Source organism: Thermothelomyces heterothallicus (genome assembly GCF_042370625.1).
Source record: "Thermothelomyces heterothallicus CBS 202.75 unplaced genomic scaffold P884_scaffold_6, whole genome shotgun sequence".
Classification (NCBI taxonomy): domain Eukaryota; kingdom Fungi; phylum Ascomycota; class Sordariomycetes; order Sordariales; family Chaetomiaceae; genus Thermothelomyces; species Thermothelomyces heterothallicus.
In genome coordinates this window covers 487,872-514,672 of record NW_027192567.1, presented here as the reverse complement: position 1 = coordinate 514,672, position 26,801 = coordinate 487,872, and the positions used below count along the sequence as shown (strand labels likewise).

Below are 26,801 nucleotides of genomic sequence, written 5' to 3'. Positions count from 1 at the left end.
TTTTTTTTAAGTCGCGCTAACAGTCTCGTGTGCGACAGTCGCACTCGATCGACACTTTCATTACTGACAGCGCCAACTCGGCCTCTGCGCTGTACTCTGGCCACAAGAGCTCGGTGAACGCGATGGGGTAAGCGAAGAGAGGAGATGAGGGTGGCGTATGGCCCGTACCGACAAAACTGACTCGGGCATCTGCAGTGTCTACGCCGACTCGTCCCCTGATACCGAGGACGACCCGAAGGTTGAGACGATCGTCGAGCTGTTGCACCGCATCTGGGTAGGCAGTGCTAAACCCTCCCTTCCGCTGCCTCGACTTGTTCTCCTTGCTGATGACCAATGACTTGGCGCAACACAATGAAAACAGGGTTCCGCATGGGGCGCCGTGTCGACCGCCTTTATTGCCGATGCGACCCCGATTGCCTTGACGGGCCACACCCGCCGGCGGTCCAACTACGGTATCCTGATCGACCAGGCGCTCCACGGCGTCAGCAACTACTCGTGGACCAAGACGGATGGCCCCGACGCCTACTTTGGCGGCGGCGCCGAGCAGTTCATCCCGGGACCCGGCTCGTTCAAGGGCAAGGATTACTATGCCGAGTTCGCCAAGAGGGGCTACTCGGTCAGCTGGAACAAGACGGCGCTGTTGGCGGCGCCCAACAACAAGAAAGCGCTGGGCATCTTCTGCAAGAGCAACTTCCCCGTCTGGCTGGACCGCAACATCTTCCCCGATAACCTTGAATCGCTCGACAACAACCCGTCCGGCGCCGGTGGGCCGGCCAAGGACTTGCCCGGGCTCAAGGACATGACGCTTAAGGCCATCGACATCCTGCACGAGCGGGGCGGTAAGAATGGCTTCTTCCTCATGTCGGAAGCCGCGTCGATCGACAAGCAGATGCACGCGCTCGACTACGAGCGCGCGCTGGGCGATCTGCTCGAGCTGGACGACACAGTCCGGGCCACCATCGCTAAGCTGAAGAAGCTCCGCATTCTCGATGACACCCTGATTGTCGTCTCGGCCGACCACGGTCACGGCTTTGGTAAGCCCGCCCCGGGGGGGCCGCTCCACTTTCCCTCTCCCTCTTTCTCCCCCCTTCCCCCAACTGCAGCAGCTCGTATCTCTCTTTGTGACCTTGACCATGCTAAACGAGCGTTGCAGACGTCTTCGGGAGCTCCGACACCAAGTACGCGGATGCCCAGAAGGACGACCGGGCCAAGCGCAACGCCGTGGGTGTGTACGAGAACTCGGGCCTGTCGCAGTACACGCAGCCCAAGGAGGGCGTCAGCTACGGGACGGGGCCCAACTTCCCGCTCAACTGGGACCCGCGCTACGTCATCGCGGCCGGCATGGGGGCCAACCCGGACCACCGCGAGCGTTTCGGCGTCGGCCGGGAGCCGCGCACGCCCGCCTCGGTCGGCGCCGGCGGCGAGGTCTACGTCAACCCGGCCGACCGCCCGGACGGCTTCGTCGTCAACGGCACCCTGCCGACCGACCAGACCCAGGGCGTGCACTCGCTCACCGACGTGCCCGTCTACGCCATGGGCCCTTGCCAGGAGACCTTTGGCGGGACCTACAACAACATTGACGTCTTCTTCAAGATGGCGAGCTGCTTGGGGCTGGGCCAGCCGCGCAACAGGACGCGCGCCGACGCCGGGCACGGGCGCACGGAGCCCAAGTTGTAAAAAGTGTAATTTCTTCTTCTTCCCTTTCGTTTCCCTTTTTTTATCCTTCTTCGGTGAGAGAGAGGACGGATTTTGGTAGAAGAAAGTTTGTGACAAACAAGAGGCGTAATAATTAACAAATCAATATTGTGAGCGGATCAAACTGGCGGGCGCTAAATAGAGCGTAAGAAGACTGAATCGCAAGCAAAAAAATGGAAAGATGAAAAGAGGGAATAGAATGTGCGAGGGAGCTAGGCTTTCCCCTTGTAGACAAATCTATGGAAGGTGCTCCGGAGAGTAGAGATGGTGATGTTAAGCGTCATATTCGGAAGGAGCAATTTGACACCACGAGTGCCTGTGGGTGCCTGTGGCAGAACCCTTGTCGCTTGCCAAGCCAGCAGTGCTCCCCACTCAGCACCTGGGGCACTTGCAATGGAAGCACCCGAACTTGCGCCCCGCCTTCACCTTCAGCGCGTCCCCACGTTCCATTCCGCTCATGGGCTTCCCTTGGCAACCGCGTCTTCAAAATTCCATATCCATTTTGTTGACTTTCGACAGAAGCCATTCCAACGAACGCATCCGCCAACCAGTCTCAAGCCTGCCACAACCACTCGTCCACCGACCCAATTCGGCGTTTGTCTCGGCGATTCAATTCAGCGGGCGACAGAACCGAACCAAAAACGCAAAGACAAAAAATCACGCCGATGCGACGCAGCGGCCATGGTCTCGTCGCAACCCAACATGGAGAGGTTTCTCCGTGACTGGCGCCAGGATGCGCTCAACAAAGCCCAGTACGAGTCAGCCATCTTCATCGGCGACAAGCTCCTGGCCATGACAAGTACGCCCGCGTCACCCACCAAAAAACCTTCGGTCTGACTTTGCCTGACTGCCCCGACTGGTCCGCTGACCCCTCCTTCCTCCCCCTCTTTTCTTCTTCTCTCTCACAGAGGACGAGAACGACGCCTTTTGGCTTGCCCAAGTCCACTTCGCCGCCGGAAACTACACGCGCGCGCACGACCTCCTGAACAAACACGGCCTCATCGGGACCAACCCGTCCTGCCGCTACCTCGCCGCCCACTGCCTGATCCGGCAGAACAACTTCGCCGACGCCCTGGCCCTGCTGGGCGAGCACACCCCGACCCACCTCTTCACCTCCAACGCCAAGCGCAAGACGCACCGGACCGCGGGCCGCGGCACGAGAGCCGGGTCCAAAAACCTCGAGCGGCAGCCGGGCGACCTCAGCGAGGAGGAGTGGTCGGTCAGGCGGTACGAAGCCGGCATGTGTTACCTCCGCGGGCTCTGCTACGCCAAGGAGAACGCCTTCGACCGGGCCAAGGAGGCTTACAAGGACGCCCTGCGCATCGACGTGCAGTGCTACGAGGCCTTCACGCAGCTGGTGCGCAACTCGCTCATGTCGGCGGACGAGGAGGCCGAGTTCATGCAGTCGCTCGACTTCAGCGCGGTGCGGGCCCCCCGGGGCGGCGACGACCCGGAGCTGCGGAGCGAGCCCGGCGACTACGTCCACATGCTGTACCAGACCCAGCTCTCCAAGTACGGCAACCCGCGCGCCTTCAACGCCGCCGTCGAGTCGCTCTCGACCCACTACGGGCTCGAGGACAACCCGGACCTGCTCCTCGCGCGCGCCGACCTGCTCTACACGCAGTGCCGCTTCAAGGACGCCCTCGCCATCACGGCCGCCGTGCTCCGCGAGGACAAGACCAACTTCCCCGCCTACCCGGTCCACCTCGCCTGCCTGTACGAGCTCAAGCGGACCAACGAGCTCTTCCTGGTCGCGCACGAGCTGGCCGACCACCACCCGGAGCACGCGTGCACCTGGCTGGCCGTGGGCACCTACTACCTCGCGACGGGCAAGATCGCCGACGCCCGCCGCTACTTTAGCAAGTCGTCCATGATGGACGCCACCTTCGGCCCCGCCTGGATCGGCTTCGCCCACACCTTCGCGGCCGAGGGCGAGCACGACCAGGCCGTGACGGCCTACTCGACCGCCGCCCGCCTCTTCACCGGCACCCACCTGCCCCAGGTCTTCCTCGGCATGCAGAACCACGCCATGAACAACCTGACGGCGGCCGAGGAGTACCTCAAGTCGGCCTACCAGCTGTGCCGCGCCGACCCGCTGCTGCTCAACGAGATGGGCGTCGTGCTCTACCACCAGGACCGCCTCCGCGACGCCGCGAAGTTCTTCCGCCAGGCATTGCTCGTCGCCGACGAGACGGGCGCCGACCCCCACGCCTGGCTCGGCGCCCGCACCAACCTGGCCCACGCCTACCGCCGCCTGCGCCTGCTCGACGAGGCCCTCGACGAGTTCGACGCCGTCCTCCGCGACGGCGGCAAGAACGCTCCCGTCCTCTGCGCCAAGGCCCTCATCCTGCTCGACAAGGGCCTCCCCGACGAGGCCGCCCGCGTCCTGCACGAGGCCCTCGCCGTCAACCCGCAGGACCCCGTCGCCACCGAGCTGCTCAACAAGGCCCTCGAGGAGTCGGCCGCCGCCGGCGACCTGGCCGTCCTGATGGGCGGCCTGCGCACCGGCGAGGCAGGAGCCGAGGGAGAGCCGGATGACGACGACGAGGAGCTGGCGCGCTTCGAGCTCGAGCTGGACGAGAAGAAGGCCGCGGCCATGCGGAAGCTCGAGAGGCGGGGCAGGTGGAGCTCCACGGCCGGGCTGGGCGGCGGTGGCGGCGGCGGCGGCGACCGGGGAAAGGGCAAGGCGGTCATGAGGGGGAACGCCCGCGGCGGCAGGGCGGCCGGAGCTGCGGAGTATGAGGTCGACGACGACGAGGACGACGACGACGACGACAAAGGGGGAGAAGATGTTATGATGGACATGAGCGACGACTACTGAGTCCGCGTTTCCGAGCTGGAAGGAATCGTCTTGTGGGCTGCGGTTCCCATTGCAATAATTATTTTGTTTAAGCAAAAAGGATAGAGCGTCCTTTTTTTGTGTTATTATCACAGGATGGAAGGACACGGATGGACATTGCCGTTGGCATGGATATATATATGACATGGCATGCATAGCGATGGCGCGGGAGTATTTACGGGAAAAGTTTAAGAGAAGCAAACAACAACACCAACAGCAACAGCAGTTGATCGGTATGGGTAGACTGGTTTGGCGACCGCCATGGTACGCTTGATTATCGGGGCGGGCGGACAAGACGGCCGAACCAAGCAAATCCTGATATCTTGTACTAAGGTGAGAAGATATATCCTAAACGTCCTCGTCGTCAGCGGCGAGTTTTCTTTCTTCTGATGTTATCTATCTAGAGCTTCTCCTTGGGTCCAACGAGCTCCTCCACTTTCGCAAACTGGTAGTAATAATCGAGACTCTTCGGGTTGGCCAGCGTGCCGCTGGGCTTGATGATGCGCCCGGACACGATCTGCTTGACGGGGAGCTCGACCTTTTTGAGGTTGACGGTCGTCTAGTGAGACAGTCAGTATCCAATGCCCTCTCCACCCCGCAGCAACAACAACCAACAACAGAAACAAGAAAGGGAGGGGGACGTACCGGGATCTCTGGCGTGGGAAAGATGTACTTGGGCACGTGGCGCTTGCTCAGGTCTGCCGCGATGGCCTGGCGGATCTCGTTGGCCAGGGCGCGGTCGAATTTGGCGCCGGGCTTCATGAGCAGGAATAGCATGACGGACTCGTCGCTGTCCTGGGGCCTCCGCTGCCCGACGCAGAGCGAGTCCTGCACGCGGTCGGAGAAGCGCCGCTCAATGACGGAGTAGATCTCGGCCGAGCCGAAGCGCACGCCCGACGGGTTCAGCACGCCGTCGGCGCGGCCCAGGAACGTGATGTTGCCCGTGACGGGGTGCACCACGCAGAAGTCGCCGTGAGCCCAGACGTGCGGGAATCGGGCAAAGTAGGAGGAGTGGTACTTGGTCCCCGGCGCGGCCGGGCCGCCGGCGCCGGGAACTTGCTTGTCACCCCAGAGGAAGCAGGGGACGTTGGGGAAGGGAGCAACGGCGACCAGCTCGCCGGGGGTGCCGGGGGGCACCTCCCTGCCCTCGGCGCCGTCCGGCAGCAGCGAGTCATAGATGGCGACGTGCACGCCGAGCGAGGGGCCCTGGGTGCCGCCCACATAGACGGGCTCGAGCGGGTTCATGATGCCGAAGCAGCCGGCGATGTCGGTGCCGCCCGAGATGTTGGCCAGGTGCACGTGGGGCGGGAAGCCGACGTCGTAGAACCACCGGAAGAGCTCGTCCGAGAGGACCATGCCGGTGCTGGTGACGGTCCGGAGGCTCGAGAGGTCGGCCAACTCGCGCGGGCGGAGGCCCGACTTGGCCACCTCCAACATCCAGCGCGGACTGATGCCCAGCTTGGTGGCCTTCTGCTCGGCGGCGATGCGGATGAGGATGGTGGCATCCGGCTGGAAGGGCGAGCCGTCGTACAAGATGGTGCGTCCGCCGTAGATGATGACGCTGCAGCTGGCCAGGTACATGATCCATCCCGTCGTGGTATACTGCAGCGTGACGCTGTCTGGGCCCAGGCCCTCGTGCAGGACGCCCTCCTTGTACGAGTTGATCAGGACGCCGCCGACCGAGTGGACGATGGCCTTGGGAATGCCCGTGGTGCCGGACGAGTAGCAGATGAGGAAGGGCTCGTGGAAGGGGATGCGGACGAACTCGGGCAGCGGGGCGTTCCTGTCAGCGGCAGCCAGGAAGGATGCCCACGTCTGGGCCTTGGGGACGCGCGAGATGTCCCGGGCCTGCTCGAACCTCCGGATGGACACGACGCCCTCGAAGTTGGAGCACTCGCTCAAGCCTTTAACCACCTCGGCCATCTTGTCCCTCAGGTCGACCACTTTGCCGTTGTACAGCGCCGCATCGTCCATGAACAGCAGCTAATTAAACCCCCCCCCCCCCCCCGGGCCCCCGAGAGGCTCGTGTTAGCACCGAAACACACACACGTCAACCAGAAAAGGAATGGAAAGTGAACGGAACGATCGCGGCGGGACACGAGACAACACTCACCTTTGGGTTAACCTGCACCGTCCGCTGCAGGATGCCCCTGACGCCCATGTCGGTGGAGCTGCTGCTGAAGACGGCGCCGAGCCAGGCGGTGGCGAGGAAGACGACGAGCGTCTCGACGCTGTTGGCGCCGACGATGACGACGCGGTCGCCGCGGCCGACGCCGTGTTCGCGCATGGCGCGGGCCATTTCGCCGGCGCGCCGGCGGAGCTCGCCGTACGTGACGCTGCGCACCTCGGAGCCGCCCTCGCGCACCTCGGTGATGGCGACCTTGTCGTCGTCCTTGTGCCTCAGGCTTCGCCGCGCCGCCTGGTCGCCGCCGTCGTCAGGAGGCGCTGGGGAAGCAGAAGAGAAGAGGGCATTCTCGGCAAAGTTGAGGCGGACGCCCTCGAACCAGCGCGGGACGGCGTCGATGGGCGCCGACTCGTCGACCACGACTGAGTAGGAGCCCTCATATATGAGGTTGGCGGAACGGAAGACGTGCGACCAGAAGGAGGTGCGGTGGGCCAGTGAGTAGGCGTAGAGCTCACGGAATGTCTGGGGAGGAGGGGGGCGGGGGCATGGAGGAAGGATGATGGGTTAGCTTAGTTCCCAAATAGGTGATGCGGCGAGGCAACATGTATGTATGTATGTATATATATACATGACATGGCACAAATCATACCTTGAGCTGGAGATTCTCCTTGCCGTTGATCTCCTGCATGAAACGGTACATGGGCGTGGACTTCGGGTCGGGGTGCTCCCTGCGGACGTGGGTGAGTCCGGTTTGTAAGTCATCTCTGGCCGACTTATCTTCTTTTCTGACGAAACCAAGGGAAGCCAATCGACATGAAAAGATGCGTGACGGAGGACACACCATAGCTTCCGCGGCACTGATGCCGCTTCCTGTTCAACGCTCGCCATGTCCGCTTCGGATTGGATCTTTCCAGTTCTCGTCCCGAAGAAAATAGAGCGAGGGAAGCGTCTACAACACTGCTCCGCCCCGGTTCAGACCGCTTTGGAATTTGCAAGTCGCCGAATCTTGACTAGGTGTGCAGTGCGATCGGATTGGACTGGATTGAATCGAGTAAAAGACAAGAGAAGCGAATCGCTGCAATGGCCGGCCAAAAGGGAGAGACAATTTGGAAAGAGCACAAGGGTGCGATTTCTACTTGGCCGAGCCGAGGCAGGCACGTAAACTCACCGGTAGTTTCGGAGTTTCCTGCACTCACCACTAACAAGCTAACCGAAACAGGGGAGCACAATGTATAACTATAACTACTTCGAAGGCCGACCGAATGCGGGGTTGCAATGGTCGGGAAACCGGTACCCGACAAGTGCTGTGGCCCCGGTTCGGTCCGCCGACCGGTCTCGGGCCGTTCGAACTGCTTGTTACCTACCCTATTAAATATATCCAAGGTGTGTACGGACTAATCCGTGCATACATAACCTACCTGTATGTAATTATGTAAGTAACATAAGGTATGGTAGCTAACTTGTTGAATCAGCGAAACGGAGTATGGCACCTACGTCGGCAACCAAATGCACAGGCTAAAGATTCTCATTACATGGTATGGATTGACAAGAGTATAAAAAGCAATGACTTGCAAACACCGCTCGATCCCGGATCCGTTGGTGTGTAGCATCAACGCATAAGTACCCCCCACCCGCTTTTTCCGCTCCCTAATCCAGCCTTCCGGCCGTTGCCCAATGAAAATCAATACAGCATACATGATACAGAATACCGCCAAACGCCACGCCATATGGCTCACCACCACCCGCTCCAGCACCTGTGCAAGACACCCTTCTTGCAGCTGTCCCCAGTGCCACCTCCAATCTCATAATCCCACTTCGTCCAACCACTGACCTCTTATCACACACACACACACACTCCGTCCGTCTCCGCCCGCCGCGAGCTCACTCACAGATACGGCATCCACAGCGCGTCACACATGGCCAAGTTCATGGGGTTGACCGCCTTGGCGATCAGGTCGATCACCGTCTGGTGCGCAGGCAGGTTGCCCGCCGGCGCCTGGGCAAGCGAGACCGCCTTCTTGACAATCATGTCGCTGTTCGCCTGCACCGTCTCGCGCAGCTGGTTCTCCGTGAGCGCCACACTGCGGTGCGAGCTGGTGAACCAGTACATCATCTCGTCCCGCACAAACAGCGTCAGCGCGTGCTCCAGCTGGAACTCGGGCTCCGTCAGGCACCGCGCGATCGCCATGACCGAGCACGCAAAGATACCCTCGGTCGCCAGCGGTCCCATGAGCGTCTGCAGATTGGGCGTGAGCCGGAACGGCACCGGCTCCTGGTTGTGGAAGTACGGCCGGTTGGCCGCCATGAACGAGATGAGCTCCGAGCCCCAGATATTGCCCGATCCCCGCGCGATGTGCATCTTGTGCGGGTACCGCTTGTCGATGTGCAGCACGTACGTCATGAAGGTCAGCGCCGCCAGCTGGTACGAGAACCGTCGCCGGAAGAGCCAGAACTCGGAGAAGTCGGGGAACGTGCCCTGGAAGTACTCGAGCGCCACCGTGTTGTCCACAAACTTCTCCTGGATCGCCCGCATCACTTCCAGCCGTGCCGTGGCCGCGTGCTCGGCCGGTTTCTGCAACTCATGCCTGGTGAGCCCCTGTCCAGGAACAGAACGGGACATACGAATGGAACTTACCGGTCCCTTAGTGTCCGCCAGCCCCCTCAACTTCTCCATCGTGTACAGCATCGGCTCGTCCTTCTGGATCCCGTGGCGCCGGCAGTGGTCCTCGTACACTCCCTGCAGCGTGATGTACGTCGTGTCCTCCTGCACGATCCTGATGTGGGGCGCAAGAGGCACCATCAGCGGCAGCGTAAACTGCAGGTCCCTCCGGCGGCTCTCCTTCTTGCTGGCCAGGGTCTGGTTGAGCTGCCGGAAGAGCTGCAGGATGCGCTCCTCGCGCCGGCAGTGCCGCGCTGCAGGGTGCTGCACCGCAAACGTGTGCACGCTGCCGTCGTGACCGCGGATCTGCAGCCGCCGGTGCGACGCCCCTATCGTGCGCACGAGCTCCACGTTGGGCAGGAACCTGTCGATGCGGACGAAATCCTGGTTCTTATCCTTGTGCTGCAGGTACTGGCCCGGCACCTCGACGTCGTCAAACTTCTGGTACCGGAACTCGCTCAGGTGCGGCGAATAATGAGCGAAGCTTTCGAGCGGCACCGGCGACGCCCGCCTGTCGAGCTTCTCCTCGAACTTGTCGCGCCACTTGCGAAGGTTGTGGATGTACTCGTACATGGTCGGCTTGACCTTGACAAAGTCCGCTTCGAAAGTGCCACGGATGTGGCTTGGCAGGATTGTCTCGGCAAACCGGGTGATGTTGTTCTCTGTGGCCGAGGGAAGCTTAACATCCCGGGCGTACGACGTCGGCATCCGGCTGACGTAGGCGAGCCCGTCATTCAGGAGGGCAACGATCAACCTATAAGCGTCCTCATCCGGCGGGCACTTGAAGTGCTTCTGAATCTGGTCCACCATAGTCTCCATCGACAGCGCGAGCAAGGGGAAGGCCGTTTTGAGGACGCTCATGATCTCTTCGGTAAGCTCCCACGGCGGCCTCTTTTGTGGTCCACCACTGCCACCACTACCACCACTACCACCCGTCTGCTCGCCCTGTGCCGTCCCGTTGGTCGCCGGAGGCGGAGCCTTTGGTGTGTTCGCGGCTTCGCCTTCCGGCTTAGGCTCCGTCTTGACCTGTCCGCTCGCGTCCCCGTTGGCCGTGGCCGGTCGAGAGTCGCTGTTGCCAGCGGCCGGATCTTTCTTCGCCAACTGAGGAGAAGCATTCGGCTTGTTGGCCGCGGCCTGTGCCTGTGCCTGTGCCTGTGCCTGTGCGCGCCGGGCGCGCTCCTTGGCATCTTGGTTCTTCTTGATGGCGAGCATGTCCTCCCGGTTCGTTCTGAGCTGGAAGTACAGCGCTTGCGGGTAGGTCTTGGCGATCTTGAGGAGGACGTGCTGCACCCGCGGCGACTCCTTGTGTCCGAGGCCGACCAGAAGTTGCGGGATGAACGTGATCCACCACCAGACGAGGATCTCGCCCTTGAAGTCATCGAACCCTGACGCGATCGTGCCGTTCGCATCGTCCAGACTCAGCAACCAGAGGATGCGCGCAATCAGCTTTCGCGACTTGTGATTCTTGTAGCTCGACGCGGCCTGCAGATAGCTCGTGAGGGCCTGCTTGGCCGCTGCCAAGTCTGTCGGGTTCTCCTTGAACTTTCTGTCGTTGAAGTAGCCCCATTCCGCCCATGCCTTAGCCGCCGTGATGTCGAAATAGAGGGCGGTACCGAAGGCGCTGTCGGCTTCATTCTTCTGGTTGAGCTTCTCCAAGAACATGCCCTTCAAGGTGTAGAACTCGGCCTTTTGTGGCGCGCTGAAGTAGTTGAGGTTTGTGTTGTTGATGACGTCCAGCCCGCTCGTTAGCTCGTCGGGGTTTTGGTAGTGGCACTTGGCCTGCTCCCTCAGCTTCAGGAACGCCTCCTGAATCTCAATATTAGGAAGCGTGTAGATGCGGCTCAGCTGGCTAATGCAGACATCCGGCAGTGCGTGCTTCCTGGCGACGTGTGCAAAGCGGTTGATGATCCATGCCGTCTCGTGATATCCCCGGTACGCGAATGATACCCCGCCCGGATTCTGCGGCTGCGCGGGCACAAGTTGCAGGTAAGTCGCGTTGATGAGCCCGAATATGTGCTGCCGCCAGGTAACCAGATCTTGCCATGCGACGATATCGTCCCACATGTTGGGAAGTCTATCCCTCCACGACCCGAGCAGCAGCTTCAGCTCGCCAGACTTGACGTCGAGATTGTTGGCGTTGGTGCTGTTCAGACTCTGAGAGATGACGCTGGCATCATGAAGCTCGACGAGCTGCTGAAAGTTCTGCAGAACCGGGATATGAGCTGCTGTGAGACGCTTCGGCAGCTGGTGCCACTTCCTGATGGACAGCTGGATGGCCTCGTCCACGACACGGTTGAAGTCCTGCATGCTTTCCTGCTTGTTGTGTAGCTTCAGCAGGGACATGAACGCCTGGAAGAACGATCGTCTCGGGGTCGGCGCGTCCATGACGCCCTTGATGAGCGTATCCAGCTGGTCGCGGTTCTCCTGGTTCTGCCAGTACTCCGGGTTCCGCCACGCGCACTCCAAGAGCAGGTCTTGGAAGTTCTCGTGCTTGGCAAAGTCCTGGAGGATCTCCCACTGCTGGAGCTTCTGGGCGCAGAGCACCCAGTGGTCCTCCCAGAGCATGTACTCCGACTCAGAGAAGGGAATCACGCCCGTCCTGGCTTTGATCTGAGCCGTCTCATACATCCGCTGGGCCTTTTCCCACATGCCGTGTTGCTCGTACGACAGCGCCGCATTCGTTTCCACAAACTGGCAGCGGCGACGCCACGTCCCGTAGAACAAATCGTCCTCGCCAAGAGACGCGTAGAGATCGACCAGCGCGTCCAGGTTGCTCTCTCGCACGGTCGCAGAGTCGATTTCCGGCTTGATGGCCGAGTTCTCGAGTTGGCAGAGCGCCGTATACCACGCGTCATACGTCTTGGCTTCGAACTTGAGGACGTGCGGGGGGATCTTGCAGTGCGGCCAGGTTCTCACGGCTCCCGTCAGCAGTGATTGCACTACATTTGGCCGCTTGTCCATCTGACGCGAGTGGTAGTCCTTCGTGAGCAGCGCCACCAGGCCGCGTTCGAGGTCCGGCCTATCCTCCTTCGCTGTTGCAGACCAGAACATCGGGAACAGCGTCACCCAAAGCTCGTTCGCAAAGTTGGGATCGATGTGCTGCAGCTGAGTGATAGGTTCGAGGATATTTCGGACCCTGACGTCGCCAAGCTCGGCCATGAAGCGCCGGTGGTTCGCCATAAAGGATTCGTACTTGTCGTCGCTGATCAGCGTCGGTTCGCGGTTGTCCTTGGTGTAGGGACCGAACAGCTGGGAAAGCTGCAGCGTCCGGAAATCCTCATGGTGAAGCTGGATGACCGGGTTCATGTCCACGCCACCCAAGAGGAGCTGGGACGCCTGCGCTAGCCAGTAAGAGTCTGCCAGGGTGTCCCAGTTCTGCCCCAGGATGACATAGGCCAATCGCGCGCTTGCGGTCTTGGAGAGGCATTTGTCGAAGATGGTCATGAACTTGTTGCGCATCTCGACATCGAGGGCCCGGGTGCCAATGAGGAACGCGTGCTCCATGCGAACCGTCAACTCCGTCCGCGTGATCTTCGGGTCTTCGTATATCCGAAGGACGAGTCGAAGGAACTTCATTAGCATGTGCGGATCCTGGCGGTGCTCAAAAGAGATCATCTTGTGCAGAACCGCCGTCTTCTCCTTCAGCGTGGGCCACGTTCCTTCGGAGCGGAAGACCCAGCCCTCCACCATCTCCAATATCCTCTCACATAGACGCACATGCAGTGACTTCTCGACGATGGTTGCCAGGACGCTCAGGAAGGGACGCCTGTTGTCCCCGAGGATATCCATGCGCATCGCAGTGACCTCGATCGCCTTGAGGATTAGGTTCGTCTGGATCTCGAGGTCGTAGGTGTTCATCTCGGTCGGCGCGTTCGGATCTTGCTGCGCCCGCATACCACTGGCCTGATGCGCCAATGCCGCGTAGTGAGAGACGTGATCCCGGGCGAGCTTTGACTGCAGCGACTTCATGATGGAGGGTATGTGCTGGTCAATGGCGGACGGCTTGCGAGATCCAAGGGACCACAAAAGGTTGATGCCGGACACGTAATTTGATGCGGCCATGCTCTCCGTGGCGATGCTGGAGAAGAAAGTGATGATTTCCGAGGTCTGCGTTTCTGATTCACCGTCGGCATCCGCATCCTCCATCGGGACGTCTTCCGGAACGGCGTCCAGGATGCGTTTCACGATCGGCTTGATGTCCCGGTCGCCATCGTACTCCCTATCTGCCACGTGTAGGCAATCCTGGATCTCGGGATTCTCGGACCTCAGGCACTTCTCCAAGATCTTCTGTATCTGGGGCATGTTCTTGAGGATCCAATCATTAGACTTGAAGTTGAGGATGATGCGGACAACCTGCAACGTGTTGATGATGTTAGTGATGAATTTATCATCAACCTTATCCGTGTCCGAAGGATCGGCGGCGAGAAGGCTTGCCGACTTCTCGCTGGCCAATACCACGTCTGTGACATTGGGGAACAGATCGACGTCCAGGTCTCCCCAGTATTGCGGTTGAAGGAGGTTATACAAGAGAGTCATGGCCTTCTTGCACAAGTCCGGCGCCTGCGAAGGCAGCACTGGTAAGGCAGGATCGCGCGGCTTAGCGGATGGGAGCGGATACCGCTCGTTCAGCTGCGCGATGAACTCCACCAAGTACTTGATCATCTTTTGGCGGCCCACCGCGGGGATCTGGAACTCTGCCTTCTCCGGCTGTCGCACCGCTGAAGGAGACGATGCCTGCTGATCCTCTAGCTTGCGCTTCTTGGTGTTGGGTGACTCGGATGCAGCGCGGAGTGGCTCGCTCATCTTTCCCTCCACACGTCGCTCTTCCCACTGCCAGATCAGCCACATCATGCTGAGCGCGAGCTTCCGGCTCTCGTTAGACGGATTGGGCGGCGATGCCACTTTGCGGAGGCATTGAATGATCAGCATGGCGAACTTGTCCCTAGTGTGGTAGAACAGATCCGGGTGCCGAACGAGGAAGTGGAAGATACACGTCATCTGCTGCACGTTCTGGCTCTCCTCGGCGAGAATACGGCGCGGTGCGACCGCCCAGACGGGGTTGCGGTCAGTCAGTGCCGTGTTACACCTCTTAGGCATAACCGGTGCCATCAGTTCCAAGGCCTGGGTGACGAGCGCGCGGCCCTCGTTCTGGTTCGTCTTCAGCAGGGAGAAATAGATCTGGGTGACAATCTTGGCCGGCGTCTCGTGATGGGCGATGAAATAGCCTATCACCACGTACGCCGCGTGCTTGTTGATGACGTCGTCGAGCCGAATGTAGGTCCAGCCAAACTTGATGAAATCCTTTCGGGCATCGTGCAAGACGGTGTGGTGATATTTGACGATCATGGCGGAAAGCTGAAGCACCTCCATGCGGGTGTGGTCGATCCGCGGTTGCAACAGGTCTTCCTGGGGGTCAGGCAAGTTGACCTTCCAGATCTTGGTGTTGATCGAGTCAATGATGGTCTTGTCGAGGAAGCGTGGGCCCCTGCCAGGTTCGCCGCGGTTCCAGTGCCGCATCACATCCATTGCTACAATCGGATTGACAATGTTGTGGAGTAGATACCATTTGGTTCGCTGCGATGCGCTCTTGCCGGCGTAAATCTCGAGACAGCGGAGCACGGTGGTCTTCCAGAAGTCGATCGAGTCGCTGCAGACGATGTGTTTGTATATGTGCGACAGCACGGCCGGCGTCTCGCGGAAATCGTCGGCCGTAATGCCCTCGATGAGAGCAAAGAGCGAGTCCAGGTCGCCGGGATTTCGCCCCAAAGCCTTGGTCAAGATGGTCATGAGCTGCTCCGAGGCCTGATGGGCTGGAAGCCGGAGAACCGGCGGCAGGCTGTTGGCTTTCAAGTTCCGCTCCAGCTCCTTTCCAACCTGCTTCAACCAATCAATGTGCTCCTTGTTGTCCAACCACGACAGGGTGCCGGGAAACCGGCACAGGGCATCCAACATGTTGATGGTGTTGACGATCGCGATGAATTTGGTCTCCTTGCCTTGGGTGACGATATTGTTGCACGTCCTGATAATGAACTCGACGTTTGCGGCGCCATAGTCTCGGAGCACTTGGCTATCGGGATGCCGGAGCACCTGGGACAGGAACCGGCCGTACCTCAACTCCTCAAGCTTGCCCAGGGTGAAGGCCCAGACGTCTGACGGGTACTTGTTGAGGTACTTGTACAGGGGCAGGCGGAACGGGCTGTGGTGCGTCCTGCGCAGCTTCTCCTCCAGGTCGAGGACGTTGTCGATGACCCGCTCCTTGAACTGCTTGGCGGCGTCAGGAAGCAGATGGAAGATGTTGAAGACGGCGGCGATAACCTTTAAGGAGTTGTGCTGCTCGAAAAAGGTGAACGAGACCTGTTGGAGGAAGTTGGGCTCGGCAATGAGCTTGACGTGCTCGAGGAGGCGCGCCCCGATCTCGACCTTGAAGTAGGTCGTCAACAGCCGCAGCAGTCGGCCAAGGTTGTCCAGGCTGTGAACCGTCAAGCGTTTAGCATCCTGCAGACTGGCAAGGACGGGCCGGAGACCCGACTGAAGGAGATCCTTAGGCAATTTGCTAGTCATCTGCAGGACCGTCCTCAGCGCGTCGTCGGCCGCTTCGATTGTCGACTGGGAGTCGGAATACAGACATTTGAAGAAGACCGAGACGACCTTGAGCCTCGTGGGATTATTGGGACCGCTCCCGAATTCGTCAAAGCTCATCGCGCTGCTGAGAATCTTGATACAGGCCACGCGAAGATTGACAATGAAGTTGTGCGTCCTGAACTCGAGCATCTTCCCCGCCAGAGACTCGTCGCTGGCGTCTGCCAAAGCCAACGACTCCATCAGAAGACGATTCAGGTTCTCGTCAAAGGCGACGAAGCCGCGCTTCAACGACATGTAGTAGGTGACGGCGTCGATGAAGCCGATCTGGATGGCGAAGGGCAAAGCCCGCAGAGGCTTTGCATAGATAGGCTGCAGCAGATGCTTGCGATGGGGCTCGAGGAGCTCCCAGACCTCGGCCCCGGCGGCCTTCGCAATCAGCTCCAGAGACCTCCTCGCCGTGTCTCGGACGTGCCGGTTCATGTGCGAGAGCTCCCCGTTGAGCATCATGACGATCTGGGCAATCCGGGAAGGTTTCGGAGGGGGGTGTGGCGGCTGGGTCCCCGCCGCGGGTGGAGCGAAGATGCAGTCAGCCTTCTTGACGTTTTTGGTGAGTCGGGTGAGGAGTATCTCGAGCGTGACCTGTGCCGATCGCCGTGTCTTTTCGGGCAGATCCTGGGGCATATCCTTGATGACGTACATAAGGGCACGGACGAACTCGATCTGCTTCGCCGCTACCCATAGATCGCCAAGCTCGACTTCGGTCAGCAGAGCCTTGATCCCCAATGTCCCGCCCGTCTTGGTAAACCACTCCTCTTCATAGCAGCCGTGGCAGAATGTAGCAGCCAGGCTGTTGAAGAAGGACAGACGGGAGACGTGTGAGGGCGATCCGAATATGATGACGGCCGAGTTGTACATCTCCTTAATGAGACGTTCAGCCGCGTCGCGGATGTCGGGATTCTCGGAAGCCAGAGACTCCAATATGGCGTCGGAAAGAACCCTGTTGTCGACGAATAGAGGGCCTTCGCCCAGCTTCGTATCGAAGGGGCTGTAGGCCTTCTTCATCTCGACCAGAGCCCGCCCCACCTCGATGATGGTGAAGTGGCGAGCGAGGTTCAGCAGCAGCGCATCCACCTCGGCCTTGAAGTCGGGGATGGACTGGGCATACAGGAGAGCCTTGAGCAGGCGCTTTAGCAGATTCTCCTCGTCGTGCTTCTTGGCCATTGACCGCTCGCGCTCCGAAGTCTCAAAGACGGAGATGTCTACATCCTTGTTGCGGTTAATCAAGTCCTGGGCCTGAAGCCGAACAAGACGGGGCAGATCGTCCGGAAGGTTCTCGTAGCCGACTCGAAGTTTGACCTGGGCGATGATCAGATTCAGGGCCTGCCTCTTGTAATACGGGTCGTATTGCTTCGCGGGCGATGGCAGTTGCCCCTTGACTGGCTTCGGCACCTCCATCAACTTCTGGATGGCCAGCTCGATTCCGAGATGTGCCGGAAAGGCCCTGTCTCGCTTCGACCCGATGAGCCGGACATCGAAGCTGGACCGATCATCGACGTATTGCTGGAAGGTGACGGGCAGGGCGTCCGTCATGAACTTCCGATTGCGACCACCCAGCTTCCCGAGAATCCGGAGCGTGGTATGAGCGTGGAAGTGGCTGTATGGGTGGGGCTTGAGGTGGTCAAAGAGGGCCGTCATGAGCTCGTCGATGACAGGCGCCATGATCGGATCCAGATAGTCGGCGGTGAGATTATCAACGCACAATTCGAGAGTACGCAGCCCCTGGCCGACAAGGTCTGTGCCGGCGCGTAGCGCTACGACTAGCGGGCGCATGAGGAAGCTGAGATGGGGCAGGAGGTTGCTCAGACGGGCCGGTACCGTGAGGCAGAGCTCCACGTAGAGGTCGCGCTCGGCGGGCTTGCGAGCGGCCAACAGGAGGTTGTTGAGGACGTCGAGGAGCATCTCGAGAAGCGGCAGTATCTGCTTGTAGAGGTGCTCGAACTTGCCGCCGCCAATGCTCCGGAACAGCGACCTCAGCAGCAGGAAGTAATTCATCGGCTCCTCTGCCTTGGTCGACAGCTCGATGGACTTGGTCACAATGTCGACGACGTGGGGGAGCAGCACCTGCTCGTTCTGAGAAGCAAAGAGGGTGACCGCCATGAACGCCAATTTGAAGAGTCGGAGCAGGATGGAGGACTTCTTGATATCGGCCGAGCCGACGTCCTCGATGCGCTCCATCAAGAAGCGCAGCAGCATGCCGCAGAAGCTGGGGCTGGTAGCCTCACTAGCAAGGAAAAACTGGGGTATATGAAGGAGGGCGGTATGCTCGTGAATCATGTCGTAAAGTCGTGGGATCTCCTGCTGGAACACCTCGTGAAACGTGGCAGGGTCGATGCAGTGGAAGACGGTGGCAAACGTCTCGAGGAGCTCCTTTTCTTCCTTGCTGCTCGAAATCATGTAGAAATTGGCCATGTATTCGACCGGCGAGCTATACGGCGACTCGGCGGCCGGCTTCTCGATCTCGTAGTACCGGAACACGTAGGCACCTTCGCGAAACAGCTTGATGATGACCTTGACCTCCTCCGCCGTGAAGCCGTAGGCGACATCCTTCCAGTGGGCGGGCGCGTGGGTCAGGTCCACAACACCCTCCTGATTGCAGCTCTTTAGCTGGTAGAATGTGTTCTTCAGGCCGGTCATCAGGTTCCGGAAGAGGAACTTGTTGTCGACGACGGGGTCGCCGGCGCGGTCGCGAGACGCCTTGATCGGCATCGCGTTGAAGATGTCGATCTCGTCCCACTCGGGCGGGTGCTCCTTGTCAGGAAGGTACGTCTCGGGAGCGCCCTCGGCCGCCTGCTGAGCATATTGCTTGGAGAGCTTGACGGCGTTCGGATATTGCCTGTTCATGGCGGCAAACTTGTCCGCGATCGCATTGAGGATCATGATGAGGTAGTGCCGCGCATCAACTTTGTTGGGCATCCGGGCGATGAACTCGGCCATGTTGAGGAGGAGCTTCGCGCTCATGGTCTGGAAGCTTGTTCCCGGAAAGTTGTCCTGCAGGTTTCGCGTGTAGACCTCGACCGTCTTGCGGATCTGCTCGGGCGAGAGATGGTCGCGAACGTGGTGGATAAGGTCGGCCAGCATGCTGTACGCAAGCGGCCGCATGGTCTCGTGCACCGTCAAGCCGTCGCCGATGAGCGTCCGCTCGTCCAACAGGTCGTCAATCTTGGGAATAAAGATCTTCCGGAAATTGAAGTTGATGATGTGCCGAATGGCCACCAGCAACTCCTTGCGGGCTCCCGATTTTTCCCGGGGACAGTCTCTCAAGAGGCGGACGATGATCTCCGGGAGGGAGGGCAGGAAGTCCGTGAGCTGGCCAGAGTATTGCCGGAGCAGGTACGCCAAGAAGCTCATAGTCTTGACTTGGGCGGTGATGAACTCCCCAAACGCGGCCCGGTTCTTGATATTGGGGCTGACGCCGGTATGAATGGTGCCGCGGGCAGCAGCGTCCTTGTGCGCCTGGTCCTGGGCCCGCGCCTGGCAGAGGAGAGCCTGCTTGATCAGGGGCACGAAGGCCTTGACGTTCTGCGCGACGCTCGAGCGGTAGACCTGGAATATGGAGACGACAATGATGGGACACTCTGCCAGCACCTTGAATGACTGCATACCCTTCAGCAGGGTGCGGTTCGACTGCTGGCTGGCGTCGACGCTGAAATCGGGGGCTCCCGTTGCAACGGGCGAGGCCGCCCTCGGAGACTGCTGGTGCGGCATGAAGGTGGTCTGGGTGCTGCCCGGCGTCGAAGGCGGCCCCGGCGCGATGGGCGCGGCGGTGTTGTCCAGTTGTTCGCGGACGACCTTGTCGAGCTGCTCAAACAGCTCCTGGATCAGGGACAGGAAGGCCTGTACCTTGTTGCCCATGATCTTATGTTGGTGCCGCATGATGTCCGAGATGACCTTGACGGACAGCACAGCATTGTCCTCGTTGTCATTGCGCACCAGCTGCATCAACAGATCCACCACCTCCTCCGCGTACGGTTCGAAAGGTTCGGGCGGGGACGGCGCCGTGGGCAACCGGTGGAAGATCTCGAGAACGCAGTTTCGCAGTTTCTGTGCATTGGCCTGGTCGGGCGTGGATGTCTGGAGCACGCATGGCTGGCGGAGGATGCTGATGAATGTGGGCATCACCCGCTTGAGGAAGATCGGGTAACCCGGCCCGGTGGTGTAGTGGTCGAGGCTGTCGCGCAGCGCCGATGCTGCCTCGACCTTGACCCGGGGCTCTGCAGAAATGCATCATGATTAGTCTCAGAGAGCGCGTTTCCGGCTGCGGAGCCGGGGACGCAGACGACGAGGCGGACTGGGGAAACCTACCGGTCTCCGGGGCACTAAGCTTCCTCACCACATCCTCTATGAGACTGCTCGCCATGGTTGCGACATCCACCCTCGCGGGCGGTATGGCGACAGCTTAAACCACCCCTGCCCGTACGGAGGAAGTGCAAGTACTCGTACCCGGTTGCAGCAGATTCAAAGTTCGTCGATGGCGGGCGGCTGGGAATGCTGCGACGCAGTGCATCCAGGTGGTAGTCGACTCCGATGCGAACTACTTTTGCTTCTCTGTCCCTACACTCAACGGCACTTGAATATCAGCAATAGGCGACGAGGCTTGATAGTCCGAGGTAGTTCTCTCCGCCGCCGATGAGATGGGGAGAACCGCATTGATGGTTTATTTCAAGGTGGGCGGGAGGGAGTGGTGAGTGGTGCCCACGACATTTATTCTCGAGGAGCTCCAAGATAAGGCTGCGCTTCGCGCTGCGCGCTTGCCCGAGAAAAATCCCAGGAACATGAAAGCTGGGGGATGCTGCCGCGAAATCAAAATGCGCTAGGCATGCAACATTTATATTCCGACGCTAGCGCGCCGCAGGGTGAAATCCTATTCGTTGGAAGGTCTGCAGTGGGTCCATGCTTTTCCATCTAAACACCGCCGTGTGCGTAGCAGAGCAAGCACCTCCCCACCTGTTGGCAACGTCTTCTGATCTTATCAGTCAGGGCCCCGCGTTGAACTTTCTTCCAGTGCATGCAAGGCAAAACCTACGTTAGGTTCCCGAGGCCTGGGAGTTTTCGACTCATGCGGCATCCACAAAGGGGTGCTCACAGAGCAATTACATAGCAGCAAGTGAGAACCATTAACAGGTGAGTGCGTGAACTGTTTTTAGAAGGAGAGTGACATTGGTATTCTTGAGGAAATAGCCATGCTCAACGACCACCCATTCCCATCTCTACCCAAACTCTCGGAAAGAATCTTACGGTCAAAAAGAGCGTCTACCTTAAGAAAGAAAGCCCCCATGTCCCCATCAAAGCATATGTCCACCACGAATGACCAGTTTTCTGCCCAAACGAGTGTGTTCTGTCCCTCGAGTCCCTCGAGCTCAATGGACTACCCAGCCAAGCTGAACGAGTGGCGCGGACGGGCGTTTCTGGTTCTGTGTACTTACTAAGGTACAGTACCTAGGTAATCCGTACAGCGCAAAGGAAAGGGATCCCCCCCCCCCCCCCCCCATCTAGCCTACCCGCAGCCTGTGAGTTCTTAGGCGTTCCAGGTGGGACGGCGGCCGCGGACAGCAGGAGTCGGGGCGGCCCCTGCGGCAGGGGTAGCACTGCTGGGGTTTCCGCCGGAGCCCGAGCCACCGGAGGCAGCACCGCATTCGCCTTGCAGGGGAGCCAAATCGGTCCAGCCCGGGATGGTTTCGACCGACTTACCGGGGTTGGGATATTCGTAGTACTTCCCCGCCTCGGTCGCGCAGGTTCCGCCGATGGACGGGATGTTGGCAATGACCATGTCGGGCAGCGCAGCCAGAGCCGACTCGCTACCGCCGTCGCCGGTGATCTCAACCGGGGCGCATGCCATATAAAACTCGCGGTTGCCGATAGTGTTGATCCATGTCCAGGCGAGGGTGGCCTTGCCACTGGGGAGATCCTCCGGGATCGTGAACTCATACTTATCCGGGGTGTCCATCTGGGCATTATCGGGCTTTATATTGCAGGCTTCGATATTTTGTGTGCTGCAATCTGGGATCGTCTCGGCCCTGGCGGGGCAGCCACCTTGAATCGAGTGAATGACCTTGAAGGAGCTCTGAGCGGTCGGGTTTTCGTCGTAGGTGATGGACACTTGGCAGGAGCCACCCCCATGAACGGCAGACCCCTGGAAGGCTAGCTGCTGCTTAGAGCCCTTTGCCATCTGGGTTGGCGTTCCCTGATAACCGCCCCCATTGCCGTTGTGGCAGGGATAGTCGCTGCCAGCCTCTAGGAGTGGACCGGAGCTCTGATCAGGGCTGGTAAAAGGGGCGGGTGACACTAGTCTGATGTGAGCCTCGGTGAGGACAGCAAGCCCACCGGCCAAGATAAAGAACTTGAGAGAAAACATGCTGGCAGAGTGTGTGGAGGGAGACCTGGAGCCGGATTCAGATTAGAGATACCGGAAAGGAGTGTGGTGCTGGCTCGATCAACGAGGTCCGCAATCAAAAAGGACTTTATAAAATGGGTGTTGCACCAGGCAATGCCGAAGAAAGAAATCTTGGAGGAAAGGAATGGTGTGAATGGATGATGAGAGAGCGTGAGGATGGGCAATCCGCAAATGACCTCGAGGACAGGATTCAAGGCCTTTCTTAAATCTTCCGAGGGACGAACTGGCTGGCCTCCAAAAGCCGGGACGGGGCCGGGCGCTGGGCCGATTGGAGGCACCATAAGCCGGCGTGAAGCCATTCAGGAAACACATCTTCAGACATCAGCGGCCCTATCGGACGCCGCATAGTGCAACGGTGGGAGTTTGGCCAAAGTCAAAAGTCTTCTGCAGCGCTCCGTCAGACAAGGTCGCACTTGTCGCGACTGCGGTTCTGATGGAACTCGAAGCAGGATGGGAAAGGTTTGGACCCCCTCCCTCCCCCCACAGGAGGCCGGCCTGGAGATGTCTGGAGCCCTTGGCCTGAGAGGCGGGCCGGGCGATGAAGCGGCTCTCTCGCTGAAACCCAGCAACTCTGGGTGATTCCGAAAGCATTCAGACCTCGGGTACAACGCGGACCGGGAACATCGGCGGGTCGAGGAGCCTTGTTCAAAGCAACTGCACCCTTCACAGGGTGCCACAAACCACGCGGTTCAACTACCAAGGTACTGCGGGCCGCATCAGCTCATGCTTGGTGAGTTTTCTGGCAGGAAACTCGTTGCTAAGGGGTTCAGGAACTCCTAGCCAACTGGCCTTGGTTTTTTCTTTTGGCAGGACAACCGGCCATTTCACATCTGCTTCAACCGCGACACAGCGGCCAATACGAGAGTTATCGGCTTTGACAGCGACGAGAAAACGGGGCCAGATTTGTCACGGCAGCGCTTAAATTTTGGCAAGTCTTCCGAGTTCAGGCGATTGCTTGACAGCGACAGAAGATTAAGCTGATGTAAGATGATGGATCAGGCCAAGTTACAAGTGTGGCCGTGGGCCCCAACAGAAGGCCGAATCCGCATGTCACAGCGGCGCGGCAGGGGCCACCCTCGAGCTTCTTGCGTTGTCAGGAACGGCTGTCAACGGTAAGTGCCGGTGGGGACCGGGAGATCGACCTCGTTACTCAATCAGGTAATCTTGGCGACCGGCTAACAATGGGGCCGTGGATTGGGGCCTCGAGTTCGGTTAGGCCGTTTGGGGCGCCGTCGATCTGCCGCGTCAAAAGGCCAAGCCAGTGTATAATGCAGGCGTGTACTGTATGGACTATGATACATGCGTTCGTCAAGCAAGCTGAAGATTGAGGCAGAGTAACTTAAGAATGTGCCAGATGCAATAGATGCGTCAGTTGTGGCGAACTGGTGGTGCCTTCCAGACCTCGGCTTTGGAGATGTTGAATTGTCCCATCCCTTGAATGTTCCCATGTAACCCAGGTAAATGCACCTACACAGTAGGTCCGCATGAGAATGTGTAATTACGCGGTAACATAAGGGTATGAGTGAAAGAAGATTTCTGTGTGACAAAGAGACCCCTGCGCCAAAACTTACCTCTACCTACCTAAATATGTGATGCACAACCACCGCAAAAACACCTAGGTAACCCAGGATCCAACCCTCTGTTCTGAAAACGCTTGAGGACAATGACTAGACTATGTGCGTCTGCCCGTCAGCGTAGACTTTAATTATTATTTTGAATCTGTTCGATTCTTCTCAGCCATCACATTTTTCTCCCGTCCATCCTCTGCATCCCAGATCGAGTTCGCTTGACTATAAATTGCACTTGCTCAATCTCTCAAGCTTCCGCAATGCTAATGATGCAAGAGGTAAGCCGAAGCATCGAACGCGGCTGTCCTCAAAAAGAATAAGAACAAATGTGCCAACTAGGGCCTAACGGACCCTCGACTCCAACAGAACACATCTTACTGTACCCTCCAAAAGCAGAGGTCGATGTCCTACTCCACCAGCAATTGCATAATTAGCAGCATTGTTTGACGGGCGTGCGGATTATCTCAAAGGACACACCCCGGGCACCCCAACGAGCTAAATCGCCACAGCCGTTGTCCGATCTGGAACCCCATATGCGGGTAGCAGACTGCAGTGCCCCTGCAACTAACACTTGCCGATGACTCCGTCAATGGGCAAGAGTTGGATGAGTAGGTAAGATACCTAAGGTAAGGTAGCCAAGATTTGGCTTGCGAACAGCTGCGCGGCGCCAACATTCAGGCTTTCATCTTGTTTATCTTTTCAGGGAGAACACTGAGCGTAAGCCTCAGGGCAGCCATCTCGAGGTAATCATCAGCTGGCCGAAAATCATTGAAAACTTGAGCAGCCGAAATGTTCACTTCAGCGCTAGTTGGTGGCTGTACGGGGAAACAACCGGGAAGAAGAAGGAAAGAAGAAGGAAGAGAAAGAGAGAGAAAAAAGATGACTTCATACATTCAATCGGCAAGGCGCAGTACGCCTATAAAGCGAGTCACATTCCCCGGCGCATTGTCTCGCCTATTCCACAGGGCCATCGGCAGCAGTTCAACCATTGTTATGCTCACCACTCCGATGCCCCAGTTATGAGCCGAGATCAGGCACTATTAATTAAGTCCCTCGAGCAACTTCGAATCGCCTTCCTCCCAGGGATGTTGGCGCTCAACTTCCCTGATGAGCTCGACATGCTTGTCGCTCCTGGGGACGATCCCGCACTGGAAAGGCAGGGGATGGGCAACGAGGCCGGCCGTCGTTCCCACGACGGGCTCAATCACTTCGCCCGTGTCCTTGTCGGCTGCTTTGCGAATCTCAAACGCCGCCAAGGTCTGCGCAATGGTGAGGAAGAGAGTGCTGTCCGCCAGCAGCCGTCCGGGGCAGATCCGCCTTCCGAACCCAAAGACGTAGTTGTGGGGGCTCGGCGCCGCGTTCGGTCCGAGAAATCTCTCGGGCCGGAACTCGTCCGGGTCCGGGTACACGGCCGGGTCCGCCGAGAACCACTTGATGGAGGGGATGACCATGGCTCCCTTGGGGATGCGGTACCCGCGGATCTCGTCCTCCTGGTCGCTCATATGGGGTGGGCCCAACGGCGCGAGCGGCTGCCACCGCAGCGTCTCCTTCACGATCGCCTCGATGTAGGGCAGCTTCTCGCGGTCTTGGAAGCCCGGGAGCCGAGCGGGACCCACGACGCGGTCGATCTCGTCGCGCGCCTTGGCCTGCACCTCGGGGTAGGCGGCCATGGCCAAGTAGAAGAAGCTCAGGCCGGCGGCGGTCGAGTCGGCCCCGCCGGCGTACAGCGCGGCAGCGCTCTGCTTGATGTGCTTCCAGTTCTCGGCGCTCGAGTCGACGCCCCGGAGACGCTCGACATAGGACGGCTTGGCGGCGTGCCGCTCCATCTGCCGCACCACGAAGTCCGCGGGCGCGTTCATGACCTCGTCGCAGTCCTTCTTCCACTCTCGGGCGACCCGCTTGAACCCCGTACCGGGCACCCAGTCCGGCAGGTGCCGAAGCCAGGGAATGAGATCAACCAGCCAGGCACCAACAACGACGGCCTTGCTGAACTCGGCCATGACTTTGTTGATCAGACCAACCAGCGCATCGGGCTCGACGGGGGCGGGCGTGTACCCGTAGAGCATCCCGAGCATGATGGAGCCGGACTCTCTGTTAATTACCAGAAAGAAAAAAAAGACCTTGTCAGTAAAGACACAAAGGAGAGAACCAGCAGACCTTCAAGCTGAAAAAGATGTGCAGATAAAAAGAGACTCACGTTTGAAGATGGCCGATAATGCCATCGGGCCGCTCCAATGTTCGTACGAGGAAACGCCGCACTTCCACATCGATCAAAGAATGGAATCGCGCCACGGCCGTATTCGTGCCAATGATGCCGCCAGCCAGTTTGCGTTGATGGCGAAATGTTTTGTCGTACCGTTGGAAGGGCATCCTTTCGTTGTAGCCACACCTGCACCGACATCATCAGCCGCGGAAAATCAAGACCGGCTCGCATTTTTTTTTCTTCTTTTCGCAACAGTGGTCAGCTCATGCTGGGATGGCACATACATCTCGCCAGCAAACACCATTCGCGGCCTCGAAGAATACCTTGCTCCCCGCTTGTCGAGGAGCTCAAGCGCCACCTCCAAGTCGTGTACCAGGATGATGGTCTGCCCAAAGACCGTGACAGAGCTGATGGGCCCGTAGAGGTCCTTGTGCTTGAGCCAATGTTGCCATTCGAGTCCTCCCTTCGGGGGAAGATCCCCTACGTTTCCGACGAGGGGCAGCCCTTTGGGACCGGGCGGCAGCGGCAGTTTTGACGATGTCGGCCGGAGGAAGACCGTCTTGATGAGCAGGTACAAGACGGGCAAGAGCGCGATCGAGTAATACGACTCGACGGGGAAGTTCCAGTTTGCCATAGTGGAGAACGGACGGAACTGCTAGATTGAGCTCCCTTTTTTTTT

General features: G+C 59.1%; 6 protein-coding genes across 6 annotated transcripts in view; 2 read left to right on the top strand and 4 right to left on the bottom strand.

Annotated features, from left to right (window-relative positions):
- P884DRAFT_219971 (alkaline phosphatase) overlaps positions 1-1,858 on the top strand; it is a gene marked incomplete at its 5' end in the record, with an annotated part of 2,649 nt that extends 791 nt beyond the window's left edge. The window contains 4 exons of the mRNA XM_069439434.1: positions 39-127; positions 196-274; positions 362-1,034; positions 1,154-1,858. Of these exons, the coding sequence (XP_069299224.1) occupies positions 39-127; positions 196-274; positions 362-1,034; positions 1,154-1,677 (1,365 nt within the window). The 3' untranslated portion in view covers positions 1,678-1,858. The remainder of the gene's footprint in view (positions 1-38; positions 128-195; positions 275-361; positions 1,035-1,153) is intronic.
- Positions 1,859-1,934: 76 nt separating this feature from the next.
- On the top strand, positions 1,935-4,821 carry P884DRAFT_328291 (uncharacterized protein; the record flags this gene model as incomplete). Its single annotated transcript, XM_069445591.1, has 3 exons — positions 1,935-1,941; positions 2,372-2,494; positions 2,604-4,821. The coding sequence occupies 3 exons, from the start codon at positions 1,935-1,937 to the stop codon at positions 4,514-4,516; spliced, it is 2,043 nt and encodes a 680-aa protein (XP_069299223.1). The 3' UTR covers positions 4,517-4,821.
- On the bottom strand, positions 4,822-7,844 carry P884DRAFT_219966 (uncharacterized protein). The gene is made up of 5 exons (XM_069439433.1): positions 7,501-7,844; positions 7,309-7,387; positions 6,648-7,181; positions 5,180-6,517; positions 4,822-5,093 (listed from the first exon to the last, which is right to left on the bottom strand). Exons 1-5 carry the CDS (start codon positions 7,545-7,547, stop codon positions 4,935-4,937), a joined length of 2,157 nt encoding a protein of 718 aa, XP_069299222.1. The 5' UTR covers positions 7,548-7,844; the 3' UTR covers positions 4,822-4,934.
- A 325-nt stretch (positions 7,845-8,169) lies between these two features.
- P884DRAFT_219961 (uncharacterized protein) lies at positions 8,170-20,660 on the bottom strand. The gene is made up of 3 exons (XM_069439432.1): positions 20,263-20,660; positions 9,295-20,171; positions 8,170-9,231 (listed from the first exon to the last, which is right to left on the bottom strand). Exons 1-3 carry the CDS (start codon positions 20,315-20,317, stop codon positions 8,545-8,547), a joined length of 11,619 nt encoding a protein of 3,872 aa, XP_069299221.1. The 5' UTR covers positions 20,318-20,660; the 3' UTR covers positions 8,170-8,544.
- A 797-nt stretch (positions 20,661-21,457) lies between these two features.
- P884DRAFT_257171 (uncharacterized protein) lies at positions 21,458-22,473 on the bottom strand. Its single transcript, XM_069441125.1, has one exon. The coding sequence runs from the start codon at positions 22,310-22,312 to the stop codon at positions 21,476-21,478; it is 837 nt and encodes a 278-aa protein (XP_069299220.1). The 5' UTR covers positions 22,313-22,473; the 3' UTR covers positions 21,458-21,475.
- Positions 22,474-24,968: 2,495 nt separating this feature from the next.
- P884DRAFT_162023 (cytochrome P450) lies at positions 24,969-26,702 on the bottom strand (the record flags this gene model as incomplete). Its single annotated transcript, XM_069437267.1, has 3 exons — positions 24,969-26,010; positions 26,117-26,308; positions 26,407-26,702. Coding segments are annotated over 3 exons (1,530 nt in total), but the record flags the coding sequence as incomplete, so codon positions are not given.
- Between the last annotated feature and the right edge of the window lie 99 nt (positions 26,703-26,801).